This window comes from Echinops telfairi, unplaced genomic scaffold (assembly GCF_000313985.2).
Source record: "Echinops telfairi isolate 266 unplaced genomic scaffold, ASM31398v2 ScPeMD7_3533;HRSCAF=4204_1, whole genome shotgun sequence".
NCBI classification, from domain to species: domain Eukaryota; kingdom Metazoa; phylum Chordata; class Mammalia; order Afrosoricida; family Tenrecidae; genus Echinops; species Echinops telfairi.
Genome location: NW_022107432.1, coordinates 31,664,820 through 31,682,745, shown reverse-complemented (window position 1 = coordinate 31,682,745; position 17,926 = coordinate 31,664,820). Strand labels below are relative to the sequence as shown.

At 41.8% G+C, this 17,926-nt stretch overlaps 1 protein-coding gene across 2 annotated transcripts in view; it reads right to left on the bottom strand.

The window, feature by feature from the left end:
* Positions 1-5,240: 5,240 nt before the first annotated feature.
* SRPK1 (SRSF protein kinase 1) overlaps positions 5,241-17,926 on the bottom strand; it is a 63,645-nt gene continuing 50,959 nt past the window's right edge. For both annotated transcript variants that reach the window (XM_004710731.3, XM_045294850.1), the window contains 3 exons: positions 10,978-11,047; positions 7,180-7,272; positions 5,241-5,911 (listed from right to left, as the gene is read on the bottom strand). In XM_004710731.3, coding sequence (XP_004710788.1) covers positions 5,727-5,911; positions 7,180-7,272; positions 10,978-11,047 — 348 coding nt within the window. In that variant the 3' untranslated portion in view covers positions 5,241-5,726. The remainder of the gene's footprint in view (positions 5,912-7,179; positions 7,273-10,977; positions 11,048-17,926) is intronic.

Below are 17,926 nucleotides of genomic sequence, written 5' to 3'. Positions count from 1 at the left end.
TGGTCCTGCACTATCCTCACAATTGTTCCTGTGCTTGAGCCCAGGGTTGCCGCCAGTGTCAATCCACCTTGAAGAGCTTCCTCCTTTTCGCTGCCCCTCCACGTTACCAAGTACGAAGTCTCATGATCACTGCTTACTGCTTCTAAGGAGCATTCTGGCCATAGTTCTTCCAAGACAGATGTTTGTCCTTTGGGCAGTCCATGGTACTTTCAGTATTCTTCAGCAGCACCGCAACCCAAACTGATTCTTCTTTGTGGGGCAGGGGGTCATTAAATGTGCTCATAGCTAATTCTCCGAAGCAAACATTTATGAGATTGCTTTCTTGAGACAAAGCTTAGATTTTAGTAGCTTTACATGCCTATCAAGACTTTTTTTTTTAAACTTGTTTTTTTGTAGTAAATTAAGATAAAAGCAAGGTGCCCTGGTGGCATATTGAGCTGCTAATTACAAGGTCAGCAGTTTGGAACCAATTGCTCCTTGGGAGACAGAAGAGGCGTTCTCACTTCCATAGTCTCAGAAATCTACAGGGGCAGTTCTACCCCGTCCTGTAAGGTCGCTGAGTCAGAATCAACTTGATGGCCTTAAGTTTGAAACACAAAAGCAGAAAAGAATTGATTTTGTTTTTAAGACTGACCTTTCAGAAGCAGACAGTCCCCCCTGGTGCCTCTGGGTGGGTTTGAGGGCCTATTTTCTAGCACTTATGGAACGCTGGTGGTGCTTACTGCTGGGTCAATGTACTATTAACTGCAGGGTCGGGTGTTCAAAGTCACCAGCTGCTCTGCAGGAGAAAAATGAGCCTGTCTGCTTCCATAAGTACAGCCTCGGAAACAGCCGAGTCATAATCCACTCTGTAGCAGTGGGGTTTCCGGGTTAGTCTAGCATCTAACCATTGGAATTACCCAGGGTCTCCTGCTCCACTAAAACAACCGAAAGCCAAACCAATTACAACTCAAAACGACTCCATAGGGCAGACTGGACTGCCACATGTATCTCCCAGGGCAGCTCATGTGCTTGAACCTCTGACCCTTAGGTTAACGACAAAGTGCTCTACCCACTGCAACCAGGGGTCCCTGGGCCCATTAAAATAAACTTATTTCCAACATCAACCAAACGCTAGTGAATCAAAATAAATAAAACAGCCCACCAGAGCAAAGGATGCTGGCATGGCACAGACTAGCTCAAAATGGCAGGCAGCCAATACACTGCCCTAGTCATTTTGCCAGTTGCAAGGCAAGACTTGTGAAAGCATTAAAATGGGCAAAAATAGGGTCTGTTAGGACAAAAGGAAGATTCTGATACAAAATTAATTTGGGAGGCTATGAAATGAAGCTTTTAGAAACCCTTCTACCTTTACTAAAGTCCAAGTGGCACAACGGTTTGCAAACAGCTCATCTAAAGGTTCAACCCCCCTTAGTGGTGCCACAAAATAGCTTGCGGTTCTAACCCCCGGAGTTGCTTTGAGCAGGAATTGACTGATGAATTTGGTTTCTGACGCCATTACACGTGGCCACTAGGAGCTGCAATGGTCCTTTCGCAGCGAATGCACCTCAAAAACAAAAGTCATCCGGCGCAAAGCCCTTTTCAGGTCGGACTGCTCACTGCAAAACTGTGCTTCACACCCACCAGCTAGGTCCCCAGAGAAACATCCCTGATCTCCAACTTTCTAGCTTCTAAACTGGACTTACAAAACGCTATTTGCACAATAATTTACATACTTTAGCATGCATGCTGCTTTTAAAGTCTTCAGCATACAAATAAAGCTTAATCGGACTTCTGTTTTATTGCCTCAGTAATGTATCAGTATTTTGATGGCAGAGAGCTGCAAGTTACCAATGCCCTGCCATCTCCAAAGGCACCACGTGAGTTATCAAACAAAAAGGATCATTTAAGTTTTACTGGTGGCCAAAGGGCCCTACTTTCAGAGGGCACACAAGTTCGGTTTCTATTACCAATAAGTTGCCAATTTCCTTGACCCTAGCATGTTGCTCTTAAGAGTCTTTAGGCTCAAAACGTGGCACTAATGAAGCCTGGACCTGCCCTGGAATAACTATCGGTTTACCTGTAGACATTCATGTGGGGACAAGTTGAGGCACTGATGGGGTTGAAAGGAGGCCTGCACACTTTTCTTTCGTGATTGTGCTTTGCTTGCCTACAATAGCATTAAGGGTTTACTACGCATTTCTAAGTCATATGTTCAAACATCAAGATGGGATGGCTGAGTTTGTCAGTCAGGGAAACATGTTCAATTAATTCTTTTGGGGGGGTCAAGACTGAACACACTATGCTATGTCTTCAGGACTGCACCATTTAGGTTAACTAGAACAGGACTTTGTATGAACAGACACCACATATAAAATTGAGAAAACAATCAAGAGCTCGTGAAATATACTGATAAAATCACTAAAAGCAAGCTTGTCAATTTAAACCAATGGCGCACACACATTAGGAAGACTATTGTCAAAAAGTGTTCATGAGGAAATGATTTGGAACCCCCAGCCATTGCTGGCAGGGCTGCAAAATGACACACGTGTAACTCCACTCCTGGGTATATTTTAAGTTGGGGTTCCAACATACACCTATGTTCACTGAGTTATTTGCAATAGCCTAAAGGTAGATAACTCACATGTCCAACAGATAAAAAGTATATACACAAAATACAGTATTATTGGGCTGCAAAGGAAATGGATACATGCTATGGTATGAACCTCAAGGTCAAAGACAAAAATTGTATGATCTCTCTTGCATGAACAAAGAACAGAGACAAGTCTCTATTTGGAGTGTTGTAACACCGTTAATGAATTGTGATGGTTACAAAACGTGGCAAACATGTTACACCCAGGAGTATGCTTAAAACTGGTTAAAAAATTTTGGGGGGTACTTTACAACAATAAAACATTTTTTAAAGCCTCACTAGTAAGTAACCTGATTAAATTCAAACAAGATTACCCACCCCTTTTTTGGGGTTGCGATCAAACCATTAGGCAAAAAAATGGGTGAGATTACAAAAGACTCATTCAAACACTACTGGTCCACAGTAAAGACCATGCTCCAGATGAACAATTTATTTAAAAGCCTTAAAAATATGCACACTTTGGGCCAGCAATTGCATCCCTAAGAATTTATACCCAAAGAATAACTCAAACAAGTGTGAAAATCTGTGTATGAAACGATTCATCAAGCCAATGTCTTTATTTTTCCAAGTTACCTGCATTTCACACACAGTTTTAAGTTACAGAAAAATGCTACAGATACTTGAAAAAGTAGGAACAATTTCCTCAGATTTTTGTTGCTCTCTCTCGCTCTGCTCCTGATTCAGAGCTAGAAGCAAGAAACTAGCACTACACAATGGCCTGGGCTCAAGTTGCCGTTTCAACCACATATTTTAGTTCAGAGTTTACCCAACCAGTCCTTTCCTTTAACTCAGTGTTATGGGTCAGATCAACTTCAGTAACAAATCAAAGTTTCTGGAAACATGTAGGTTATTAAATACTTTTATTGTACTGCATTTACAAAGAAAATGATGCACCCAGTAGAAAGAATAAAAAGATACTCAGGGATGTATTTTTAACTGGCAGCAAATAGAAATCCTTTAGAGAGATCATGGCAATCTGACATTACGATGCTGCAGCCCAAGACAGGTCTGCAGGGTACATGGAAGATCAAGTTCCACAGCTGCCTCTTTCTGTCTTCTAAATTCACCTGGCTCATTAAATCTTAGGGGGGAAAGCCCTTATGTGGATAAGAAACATTTCCAAAATGAAGTTCGGTGTTCTTTCCCGCAGTGGTTCTTAAAGTAGGGCCTTCTGGGTTTCATTTGGTTATTTCACCTTAATATCATCACCAGAGTTCTTGTAGTTCCACAACTAAGATTTTACAGTATAGAAGAGAATTTAGTTCTTGTCTGCTATTGCTTTAGATGTAGGTACAGCTGCAAACCCGAGATGGATAGGAGTTGCTGAGATTTCCCTGCCGTTGTTTCATACAATCGAGTGTCTTTGTTCTTGATAGGTGCATAGACAGCCTGATTGAAAATTCTTCCTACAGGAGCTCGTCTGATGTAACGAGTCCCCAAATCAAAGATGTGATGACTGGCTGGCCATAGTTACAGGGTCATATAGGTAGGAGCTAAATGGATTGCATAATTGCACCACTTTCCCTTCGCCATTGTTGGTGGATAACAAAAGCTGGCTTCCAAATCTCCCATGTAGAAAACTGACACGCCAATAGTCTCTCATCAGGAGTTTTGTGAGCAGAGCCTCAAATAGCACGCACCTCATGGGCCTTCGGTAAGATCTGAGTCCCGTAGCCACTTCCAGAGATGCTACAATCCCCAAGGCCCACTTGGTCCGGGCTGAACAAGCAGCATGACAACCTCCCACCCCACCCCACCCCCGGCCAATCCTGCCCCACTTTTGCTTGCCATGATGACCCAACAATTATGTAATGCCTGGACCAAGTCTAGGAGGGGAACCATCCAAAAATAAGATACCCAAAGCTTTTTCCTCATTAAAAAAAAAAAAAGCCTCAGTACATCTCAATCATCTCCAAAATTGAGGTTAAAAACTTACATTATACAAGGAAATAGCAGCAGCAGAGAATGGCTAATCTTAAAATCCCACCAATCCCCCATCACCCCACCCCCAAATCCCATCCCACCCGTCCGCTTGGTTCTATTATCTTGGAGTTTCATCTAGGACCTCGAAAGCCTCTGAGATAATGAGAAAGCCAGAGCAAGCAGTGAAAAGTTGTTTCACAGCCAAAGTCTTGGGCAAGACAAAGAAAGAGCCATCAATCGGGGCTGTTAGGGAGAGTCAAGAGCTGTGGGACCTTTTCTTCTTAGATGGGCGACCTCTGAGACCAGACCTCTGAATTCTCTCATTGCAGGGCTACAAGGCCAATAAACTCAGGGGCAGCGAGCAAAGTGCCAGCCAGGGATTAAAAAGTATAGAGCAGAAATCCAATTCAAGTAGCTGCTCTCAGGGCAAAGGCAGGCCTTTCAGAACACCTGTGGTCTGAAGAAACTGCCACCCCATGCTTCCGTTTTGTTGCCATCACTCAGGAGATGGAAGATTCAAAGAACATAGGATTACTAAGGGATGAAAGGAGGCTAACAATACTTTGAACAGTGATAAAAATGGTACCCAAGCTTGGTGTTTATACAGCCCACCAAAGAGCGGTTAAAAGTCGCAGGGGAAAAATGTAAGCATAGAGAACAACAAAAACCATCCAGGAAGACAATGCAGCCTGGATACAGCAAGTTTAATGCCTCTGCTGTACATAAAATTAATACCCACCCACCACCCCCTCCATCCTTATGCTGGCACGTGGATATGTACTAGAAAATTGACTCTTAGAGTCAGTGAAAAAAAAAAAAAGATGGGCTCATACGTCTTCATTGCTCTTTTTTTTTAAAAAGGATGCTTATAATTTAAAGGATGTCCTAATGGAAAGGCAAGGGTTCAGGGCAAGAGGCTGTTTCACATTTCAGTCCATTCATCTTTGGCAGAGCCCAACTAAGGCCAATTTCACCTAGGATGCCCAGTGGCTGTGGAATCCCCACAGGGTCAAGTAAGCAAACCCAAATGAACATGTTAAGATTGAAAAAAGAAAACTCTAGAAACCCTTAAAGAAGAGCTTCACCCTGAAATGGGAGGAGGGAAACACTTGGCCGAGAGGGGAGGCAGGTCAGCATGTGATTGGTCTCTGCTGCTGTGCTGAGCCAGGGCTTAGGAGTTGAGCCAGGGATGTCGGAGACACTCGGCAGCAGTGGCTCTCTTCTCAGGGATCAGCTCCAACATGGGCAGTAAGAAATCTGTGAAGCCAGCTGCCTCTTCCTGAGACCACTCATACTTCTCCACTAGAACCTCAAAAAGGCCCCAGGGTTTCAGCTTTGTAATGTGTTTCAGGTCACCTGCAGGGAAAATAACACAAAAATCATTGACCAACATTGACAGGTGACAAGATCTCCATGCTGAAATCCAGGAACTAACCCTAATCCACGCAGTCTATAAGGGATCAAATTTTGCAGCCAGAATCTAATCGTTCCCCACCCACAATGCAACTCTAATGCATTCTTCTAAAGAAATCATCCCCTACTTTCCCCTGAGGACCTAAAAATATCAAGATTGTTTTCTCCCCCAATCTGGGACTTTTCCCTCCCAGTCAAATTGAACAGGCCCATCAGGAATTAGGTATTTTCTAGAATGAATAATACTAAATGCTTATAAGCTCAATAGGGTCTCCTATGGTGTTCAGAGACTCAGTAAATGTTCCTACAAAATAAGGAAGTCTGCTAAAAAGACAGTGCTAATACTAAGTCAAATATGTTAAATGCAACAAAACTGAAATAACAAACCTCATGCAGTTGTTAAGATACAGCATCATCATACTGTGGTTACTAAAGTAAATACTGATTTCGAGTGTTTTCATTTGACACGTTTGAAGTCTCCTCTGTGGGTAGTTCTTCACATTTTAGTTTCTAAAGTGTATTTGGAATGTATATATTATCAGTTAAAAAACCAAGACCACCCAAAAAAACCCCGAGGTGAGTTTTATCTTTGTCTGTGTTTTCTACATTAATAAGAAATAACACGAAGCGATCACACTGAAAACAGTAAAGTTCACTGGTATGCCTCATGTATTTTGGGGACAGTTAGGTGTGACCGGATAAAAAGATGAGTGAGATGTGCTGGTCCTTTGCCCTTGAAAACATTAAACTCATTTGACCTTTGTTAGAGGCACTTCTTATACCAAATACCAGCAAAAATGTGCCCACTTCTCAGAAATGTAGGAATGGTGCCAGCCAATACAGGGGTGCTTCAAAAGTTCATGAAATAACTCTATTTTTCCATGAACATTTTATAGCCCCCCCCCATACTAATTTTAATAGGATGTACACATCATTGTTATCATGCCCACTTACAGACAAGCAAACTGAGCCACAAAGGTAGTAGTGAAGGTGATGCAGTCAGTGGAGCAGCTGGGAGTTGAGCACAGGCAGTCGGCTCCGGCTAGCTAATGATCACACTATTCCCTCTCTGGGAAGGCAGACACAGCACAGCGTCCAGGTTAGGACCAGCTTTCTCCAGGTGCTGGAAACCTGTATCCAGCTGTACTTACCTCTTCATTTTAAAACATTTTCACCCCTTTAAGGTCAGGAACCAACATATATACATTTACCTTTTTTGGTGAAAAATTCCTTGGAATATTTTCCTGCCACAACGAGCTTGCGAGGCACCTTTCCCAGAAGTTCTATGATCAATGCAATGTGATCTGTACGGTTCAAACATGTCAAGGGGGAAAAAGACACACATAACAAGAGTAACCGCGGCAGCTCTAGTCACTGGCAGAGAGTAGCATGCCACCTCTTTGCAAAATGTCTCAGGCTGACTTTCAGCCCGAAACGGGGAGAGGAGGATTCTCTCCATTTAGTGGGGAATCGAGAAAACCAAGAACATCAGGACTGGAGTGCTAACTGGATATAAACCTTAGTGCCAATGCTCTGCTTCCTGAAGCCGTCTCTCTGGAGCCTAGGAAATGGACGCCACCAATGCTACCTCTGATTGAAGAAGTTCTGTGACTACTCCCCACTGGGGGCAAAGTGTCTTGGAATTCTGCCTAGTGGCCCTATAATGTGTGCAATGTGCTCTAAAGCAGAAGGGTAAGAACAACAGGGTCAAGGACAAGCTGCTTAAAAGTAACTACAAATAAAACCAAGGATACTGGAGGGGAGACTGGGAAGGCCAAGAGTTATTTCAGGTGGTTGGTCACCTGATAGGACCTGGAAAACCCGTCTGGATTTTGGAAGCTTATCGATATCTTTGTCTACTCTGTCAGTATAACCAGGTTCTGGCAAGTTCTTTATGTTTGCTAAGAAATGTGCCACTGTGTTTTAGGCATCCCAGAACTGTTATTTACAGTGCTACTCTGAGTTTGGAGCAGTAACATCACTGCCTTATGTAAGAATGTTCACAACAGTCAAAGCACTCACATATTTGAGTTTTCACAACAAAGCTGTAAAACGGGCCAAAGAGTACAGACCCATTTTAAAGATGTGGAAAATAGAGCCTGAGGGAGAACAAATAAGCGGCTTATTCAAAGGTGTGGCAATCTGCTTCTTATATCTCAGAAAAGCAGTATTGTCTTGGGAACCTCACAGGGCAGTTACACTCTGCTCTAATGTTTACACTGGAATCAAATCAATGACAACATGCTTTTTTGGTCTGCTTGAAGCCACAGGACTTAAAAAGGGCTATAACTCAAATGAAAGCCCAAATCTTACAATATCTAGCTCAAAGCTTTTTAAAAATTTAACATTTGGTTTTAAAAAGTAAAAACTAGCATAAACACTGTAAAGTATAGCTACTTGACTGTCTACCGGTCACTGACTGTCTAAGTCATGCAGGGAGTTGCGAATGCCATGTGTGAGTGTGGGCTGTGTGCACTGTCAGAATGGCGTGCAGTCTGTCAGCCAGGAGGGCAGCCTGGGACCACCCAGCACTCTTGCCCTCTTCACACTGCAGGGGAGAGGAACAGGTTTTAAAAGTGATGGCTCCTAGCTGGAAAAGACCTCTATCAATTATTTTAATCCTAAGAGTTACAGAATCATTAAAGGACTCACTTTAAAAGCAAACTTTCAGTGCTGTGCTTTAGAGGGGAAAGGCATAGTAGAGGCACCCATCTACCTGGGAATTTGCAAAAGTCTCAGGTCACACACTCCCTTCTCATTTAAAGGGCCCAGTGGTGGAACTTTAGAAGGCCTGTACATTATGAAGTCATTCTAGTTGGGGGGGGGGGGGGGGGGGGGCGGCGGCACGACACACGGCAGCTTTGACAGAATATATTAATGGTTTAGTAACAAGCACCTGACTGCCAAGAAATGTCTGCCTATTTGATGCAGAAATTGAAATAAATGTCTTTGTATGAATCATCTCTACCAACAATCAAAGTGAGAAAGTCAATGAAGAGATGAAATTGCGGTTTTGCTTACTGCAGGCTTCCAAGTGAAGTATCAGTTATTTAATATTTTTCCTATACTGCAGAATTAGATTTGCCTGGGAACTGTTATTTGCAACCTTATCAATCAGTTTTAGGCTCACACCTGACAGGCTGAATTATCAAGTATTGTTGCAGAAGTCAGGGTGGTGGGGGGTCAACAGCATAAGCCAAAGCACATTGGCCCCAGCTCTCCTGAGACTTGCATCAACCTCTATATTAAGGTGACCAGACATCCCGCTTTTGGCGGGGCAGTCCCGATTATTGGAAAGAATGCACGACAAGCTTGGGTATACGGTTTTCGGCTGCCATGTGGCTATTTCGCCAGGATATGAGTTTTATCAATGGTGTCCCTCTTTACCAATGTTAAAACCTGGTCACCTTACTCTGGGGGCAGGTCTGCTGCTTTCTGCCCTTGCAGGGCAACATGGAGTAGGGCCAGTACAGGGAGTCTGCAGTGTGAAATACAGTTGACTGCTGACTGCTATTAGAGGAAAGACATTGGATTTAAATTCAGGGTAATTCTTTTTTGTCCCCTAATTTGGTACATTTCATACAAATGTCAATTGTCAGGAAGCACAAGGTCCTACCTAATGCAGTTCTAGTCACAACACACTAATATTTATTGGGGGAGGGGGGAGAGATAAAAGAGATAAAAATGAAATAAAATCTTCCAAAAAACACAGATACATGGTGGGGTACCTTTAGTATTATAACCTATAGCCCCCAGATTTGTAATTTGGAAAAAGAACAAGTAGAAACATGGAAAATCAAGAGTGCACATGGGTGGCAATGATTGTCTTCTTTCAAGGAGCTGGTGGGCCCAAACATGGCTAAACAGTAGATGACAACGTAGCCCCTGGGTATGGGAATCAGTGCAGCATATCCCAAACTGTTGTTTGTTAGGACTCTTAGCAGTTGCTACTAACCCTGCCTATTAATATCCCAGGGAACCGGTTTGGGAAAGGGAAAGCATTCTTGGTCCCATAGAAAACTGATTTCCCAAAGAACTGAAGAAAGCACAGAAAGAGTAAAAAACAGACCTTCCACACTGGGAGAGAACAGTGCTAATGGTCTCTCAAAAAATTCTCAATCCCACCAACAAGATCAAAGCGGCCCCGATTCGGCAGTAAAGCATTTTTTCCTCAGTCATGTTTCCCTTCACACCAGAGCCCCAATATCTAATCATCTGAATGACAACCACCTGGCAGACACAGCTACCTGCCTCCCTATCCTCCCAGATGGATTAACTGATGGCTTGGGCTTTCCCAGCCAAAATCAATGGTGCTGGTTTTAAAATGGAATCCTAAATTTCTGTATCGTTAAAAAGAAAAAAAAATCAATACTTTTAATTTTCAGATAGGGGGACAAAACCAATAAGGAATGATGTAGAATTTATACAGATAAAGATGATATGGTCTCTGTATATTAAAATGAGTGGTTTACAAATATAGAGACATAGTGAACCAAAAGTTGAATGACCAAGGAAATTCAAGCAGGGAAAAGAATCATCAAAATAATTTCTAAAAATGTAGATAACCAGATGTTGAAGAAGAAATTATCTGATAAAAACAAAAGTTTTAGTTTAATCAATTTTAGATAGTAGATATAGCTGATAGAACTCAAGAATCTCTTATGAAATACCTCAGATACATAAAATAGAATGCCACTTATATGTCTATCTTCTCTGAGGTTTATATATACCAGGTCTCTTTGGTCAGAGCTGACTTTAGCGTGAGAGCACACGAAAGGTGCCGGGGGTTAGATGTCCGGGCTGCTAACCACCAGGCTAGCAGTTTAAGCCCACCAGCTGCTCTCTGTGGGGGATGAGGCTGTCTCCTCCTGTCAGAATTATGTCTCGAAAACCCTCTGTGGGATTCAGAATCAAGGTCTGGTTTTGGTTTAGCACACTAAAAAGACCACAGTTCTTCTACACTGACATGTGGGAAGTTCAACACACAGATGTCCTGTTAAGGGGCTCACCTTCATCTCGAGTGTACTCCTCTCCTGAGTGAGGTTCAAACAAATAGTCACCTGTAGCCAGTTCAAAGGCCTAAGGAAAATAAGAGTAACATATGTAAGCATCAAAGAAAAGGCTAGAAAGCTTATTGTTGTTCGGATCATTAGTAAGTAATTTTTTTTCTTAATAAACAAACCTGCAAATAATCATACTTTAAAAATGTCTAATATTATTTCAAAAGTTTTTCTTCCCATAGCTATTATCTAAGTCACATGGAGAAAAGAGCAAAAAATGACGTCACTACTAACGTGCAGGCTATTCAAGGAGGCTTCACTGCTTCCACTCCCGGCGCCCCAGCCAGGTCAGCACTTCAGTCCTGAGTGGCCCTTTGTGGCGTGGAGAGGGGCACTTCAAGACAGTAAGGTGATTCTACTGCACTCACCTGTTCATAAAAGAGCAGGTCTCGACTAATCGCGTAGAAAAATGGCGACAAACTAAAATTCTGACCCCCAAACAAAAACCTTCAGAGATCTTTCTCCTTTAGAACTTTCTAGTATTTGGCAAACAGTACATTCATCCCTAACCTTTGCTGTGGAAAGTACTCCCGAGCTGCCCCAGGTGGATAGTTCCTACTCCCTAGTTCTGCAGAAAACCAGACCTAACTGCCAATGGAGTAAAGCCAAGACCCGCTTCTACTCTTTGTGATCAAAAGGTTTCCATTCTCTAATCAAGAAAAACACATGTCTCGTACAATAAGATGGCCTCTTACAACCAATGAATCAACCAACCCGTTTTCAAGGAGGTCTGAAGAAGGGCTTGCCTTTGAAATAAGTGCCATCCAGTATGGAAAGAAAAAGGCAAAAAAAGGAGACAGTTATTTTGTTTATTTAATAATGGGTCAGTAACCTTTCAGATGGGGCAACATGACTTTCTCATTAATTATATGTGGGCATTTTAAAAAAAGAGTACTTCAAAAGGGGGTCTTCTTGATATTGAAGTTTAGTTATAAGCATAGTGTTAGTACTGCATCAGTTTTAAGTCATTGTTATTCTAAATCATCTGTGTGGGGGTCAATACAGAGAGGACATGTTCTCAGTTCAGGCCTGGCTGTAGGTGTTGGTGACACACCAGCTGTTTTAATGGCAGGACAGCCTTTCTGGAAACCAGGTTAAACAACTGATAGCAGGATCACAAACCAGGAGGCTCCCGGTCCTGGGAGAATCAAATTCCCACTCAGAGGGCCAAGCTGGGGGAGCACACAGGAAATGAGGCTTCGGCTTCATGGTTAGAACTGATTCTCTGGGTAACGTCACATCTGGCTGTTGGTGGAGAAGTCAGGGGCAAGTCATAATGCACCCTTCCTATGGAGGCCTGGGCTGCAGATGTGCCAAGTGTCCAACTTTAAGTGCTTGATTTTGACCTCCCACCAAACATTAGAAAGCATTAAAGTTCTGGACATGCTAATTTAGAGAAAAAATTTAATTCAAAGATGACTCAAATGTCCTGTGTTATAACAATTTCTCGTAGAGGAAAGTACAATTCCAGAGTAGGGCTGGAGACTAGAATAAAGTCTGTTTAAAAGATTGGGGGTGGAGGTGAGGGATTAGTTTTTCACAATAAGGAACTCTTTCTTATAACCATATGAAGAACATTTACTATTACTGGGTGAACTGCCTCATGTCTGTTATTGAAAATATTTTAAAAATTTTATTGCTCAAATGACAAAAATAGAGGGTACTTTTAAAATACTCATTTCAACCCAGAGATAAGGTCTGTTCAAATTTCAATTAAAAGTCTACTGGATATCATGATGTGACATCATTAAGTATACACTGACCTGCTGATAACCAACCACAGGAAGATGATGCAAATAAGCAGATATCTCCTCACTCCAAAAACCTAAACAAAGTTACAACAGAGAGAAAACCAACCAAGCCAAACTCATGGCCTTTGAGTTGATTCCCATTGATAGCAACCCTATGGAATACGGTGGAATTGCCCGTGGGTTTTCAAGACAGCGCCTCTTCACGGGTGCAGAAAGCCTATTTCCCACAGAAAAGCCAATGCCACCATACGTAAACAACACACAGAAGAAAGGGAGGGTGGGAAATTCCAAAATACAATTGAAAAGAAACGCGATCCCCTACTTCATTTGCCCCCCAGTGCTCCCCCCTCCTCTCCCCTTAATCTACTCTGCTACTGGGGTTTTTTTATTGTTTTCTTGATCTTATCTTACACAGTGCAAGTGAGCAGGTCAGTTGAGGCAATGAAATGATTCCTTAACTAGAGGTGTGCAACCTTGAGGACTTCAGAGGAAGTTTCCCAAAAACACATGGCCACTGATTGCATCCCCTTTCCTATTTAACGAGGGCAAAGGTCCTGTCTCAGGCAGAACGCAGGTCGTAACTATCAGACCACTTTCCTCTCTATTTTGAGAATGTTTCCTGTGAGATCAAGTTTGCTCGCAGTCATAACACAGAAGGAAAACACCGCCAGGCCCTGCACCATCTGCAATCACTACGGGAGCCCAGCATCACAGCCACTGATGTCGCTCCTCACGGGTCTTCCTCTGTATGGTGACCTTCTAACACCACGAGCTATAATGTCCTTGTCCAGGGCCTAGTCTCTCCTGATAACATAACCAAAGTACACAAGATACAGTCTCTCCTCCTGGTTTCTTAGGAGCATTCCAACTATACATCCTCCAAGGCAGATTTACTTATTCTTCAGGCAATTCATGCTCCTTTAATATTCCTGGCCAACACCCTATCTATTACAAATGGCCTCGGTTCTTCTCTGGTCTTCCTTATTCATGGCACACACTTTCAAATACATGTGGTCACCGACAAGGTCATGGAGCCTGGGCACCTCTGCTTTATACCGACTTTCTAAGTATAGACTTGAGTGACATTGTTATGCCTCAGGGCACATCTTTACTCTTTAACACTTTCAAGAGGTCTTGTGTGCAGTAGCCCTGCCCAATGTAATACTTCGGATTTGTTGAATGTTGTTTCCATGAGCATTGGCTGTGGATCCAAGTAAAATTAAGTCCTTGACAACTTCAATCTTTTCTATTTATCATGATATTGGTCCAGTTATGAAAATTTCTCTTTTCCTTTGACTAAGTTCAAATCCATACTGAAGGCTGCAGTTTTTATATTTCAGTTAAATGCTTCAAGTCCTCTTGACTTTCAATAAACAAGGTTGTGTCGCCTGCATATTACAGGTTGTTAATCAGCCAATCCTGCTGCAGTGTTTTCCAGATAGTCCATCTTCCCAGATTATTTGTTCAGCATACAGACTGATTAAGAATGGTTACAAGATACAACCCGGATGCATACTTTTCCTGATTTTACACCATGCAGACTTGATTTTACACCATGGTTACAATATTTACAATGGTTACTTGCTGTCTAGTTGATTCCAACTCAGTGACGACCCATAGTATAGAATAGAACAGCCTCTGTGCCAAGACCACAGAGCTCTTTACTGAAGTAGAAAACACAGTCTTTCTCCCAAGGAGCCGAGCTGCTGGTGGCTTGGAACTGCCAACCATGAGGATTGCAAACCCAAGTGTAACCACTACATCACTGGAGCTTCTAACAAGGAGATTACAGTGAACCCTCGCCACTTTGCGCTTCGACTTCCGCGGCTTCACTCTATCGCTGTTTTTGCGTAACAGCGCATGCTCTGTCATTACTGCCACTGATTGGCTCATACTGTACACGCTTGATGCCATAAATAATATAATAAATAATAAATGATAATTGTAACGTCCAAAATGGTTTACTGTATTTTCCCTTTTTCGTTTAATAAATTGGGTAATACGAGTGTAATGGTGACTAAAGGGTGTTTTTTCATGTCCTCTATGCTCTAACTACGAAAATATTTGATTTACAAATAAGGAATCCTACTTCGCGGAATTTCATTTATCACGGTAGGGTCTAGAACCGATTAACCGCGATAAACGAGGGTTCACTGTATTTACATTCCTATTACAAGTGCTACTAACAAAACAAACATGTTTAAATGAGGAAGTATAAAGTTAAAGCTTCCGCTATTCATCTAATTTCTTGCTTTCACTGGCAAATGAAACATATATAAAATATTCTCACATACAGCTTGTGAACCAACATATTATGCGTAACCTAAAACAGAGATGAACTGTTTTGCCCTTAAGAATCTACAGCACTTTAGTTTATGTTAGTTCCAAACCCTCAGCACAACCGTTTGTTATCCAGTGGGGTTACACTAGAGGCCTTATAATCAACCAGCTACAATTTTATCATCCTTGGGAAGCAAACATTTCCAAACCCCATTGCTGTAATGGGGATTCTGACTCACAGTGACTTTCTGGGACAGAAGAGAACTGCCCTATAGGGTTTCCAAGGCTGGAAATCTTTACAGAAGCAAAGGCAACATCTTTCTCACGAGCAGCGATTAGTGGATTTGAACTGTTGCCCTTCTGACTGGTAGTTGAATGCTTTAATCACTTGACTACTTAGCCTTCAGGCATGTCATCACCCCTCCCTAGCCAACATTTACTTCTCTCAATTTCTCTCTGGTTTTTTCCCTGCTTATATAGCACAGGCAGCAAATGTCTAGTTCTCCTTCACCTTTACTGACACCTGGGAAATTCAGCCATTGTACACAATACTAGATATTATAACCATTAAGACATCCGTCTTTCCATCCCCTCACAGAAGGGTCACTGGAAGAGACGAGCCAGTCAGGGTGCAGTACAGCACAGATGAAATATGTAATTTTCCTCTTGGTACTTTAATGGTCCCCCCCACCCCACTCTCATGATCCCAATTCTACCTTACAAATCCAGCTAGACCAGAGCATGTACACTGGTACAGATAGGAACTCACAACATAAGGAATCCAGGACAAATTGACCTCTCAGGACCAATAATGAGAGTAGCGATACCAGGAGGGGAAGGTGGGGGAACCGATCACAAAGATCTACAAAAAACCCACTCCCAGAAAGACAGACAACAGAAAAGTAGGTGAAGGGAGATAGCAATCAGTGTATGACATGAACAAAATTTTTTTACATTAATTATTAAGGATTCATGAGGGAGGGAGGGGGGAAATGAGCTGATACCAAGGGCTCAAGTAGAAAGCAAATGTTTTGAAAATGATGATGGCAACAAATGGACAAAGGTGCTTGACACAATGTATGTATGTATGTATGTATGGATGGATGGATGGATTGTAATAAGAGCTGCAAGAGCCCCCAATAAAATAATTTTTAAAAAGAAAAAGAAAAGGAAAGGGGAAAAAAGACATGCATCTTTCAAGTACCTCTGAAGCATTGAAAATTACTGCTATTTAGATTTGGATTGTGGATTTAGGGCATTTTGTTAGCCTTAAGAATTCCAGACAGAGAAAACAAGTTAATGGATCCTATATTCTATTCTTTCTTGGTTCTATTTCCCAAGAATTCATTTCCTTGCTAAAAATGCCCCAAGAATGAAATCACACTCTCTAGTTTTTCCTATAAAGACTGACTTTCTGGGGTGGACAGGGATATGCAATTTAGCCAATGTCCTAAGTAGGTGTAGTCACAATCACAGAATCTCCTACAAATAAATACCAGTGTTCACATACTACTCTAAATTTGAATAACAAGAACAAGAGGAAAAGAACAGCTCCCAGAATGCCCAGACCTCCAAGGCGGAGTGTCCAGAAAGGGAGACAAGTGAGGATGCAACTATTTCCTCTCTGGGCGGGGCATGTTCAAAGGCCTGGGAGGAAGATTACCTCGCCCCAGCAGTTAAGGACCTACACGCTGCAGAATTTTAGAACAGCTATTCCTTATTATTTCCTACTGTTCTTCGCAAATATATTCCATTCTCTCTTTAAATTTGCTCTTCTAACTTTGTAGTCCTAAGTTCTTAAGCTCTAATGTGGTAGGCAATCTCAACTTCTCTCTTTACCTCTCAGAAAGGTTTCAAGATGATTCATCTCTTTGGGCACTTCTGATATTCAAGGATTTACTTTTAACTTTCTGAGTATGGCCAAATTTAAAGCAACATTTTCTGCGTCTATTAGCAAAAATGAGAGAAACTTGTTTGGAGAAAATGGTGCTCAAGTTTTCATGACATTATCTCATGCCAGATAATTACTTTTCAACTCTCATGCCAGATAATTACTTTTCAACCCTTGGTCAGGAAAATTCCCAAAGATGAGCTGGTCCAGGAACAGGTGTAAAATCTCTACTTTCTGTCCTATTTCTTAAGCCTAGCATTGGGCATACCATGGTAAATGGCAAGTAGGACCACTGCCGTCAAGCAAAATAGAAATGTGGAATAAGCAGGGGAAAGAAAAGAAAAAATACCAAGATAATAATGTCCTCACATGAAATTAATCCACTAGCAGGAATCAATCAACATTTAAAAAAATAATAATCTAATTTTATGAACTAGCTTTTTTTTATACCTGGTGGCATCACTATTGTGATTTCTTCTAGTAAATCAACTAAAATCAAATCCCTCAAAATATACGTTTAAAAGTGTGGCAAGAAGTTAACTTCCCTGTTTATTCCAATGTTCCTTCATCTTGTGCACACGATACCCAACCCCACTGTACTTTACACCTTTATCTGGGGCTGCCAGCTGTCTACAGTCTTCTCTGAGAAAACCAAGAGAAACAGTTCCTCACATGGGTAACAGGTATACATAGGTGCCAACTCTGTGATAAATCTGACTGTGAATTAATTACAATAAGCTCCTGAGTTCAATATGCTCCTGGGTTTATCATTTGGTGGCCCACAAATAGATCTTAAACACCCACTGAAAATGCATCTGTCAGTGAACCAGATACTTAGCTATGCATAACAGACATGATTCCTGCCTGCATGGAGCTTATGATCTATAAGAAGAGAGGTAGGGAAGCAAACCTAATTAGAAACTGTGATAAAACATCTTGAAGAATGTATACTTCATTTCAGGAAACAACAGAACAT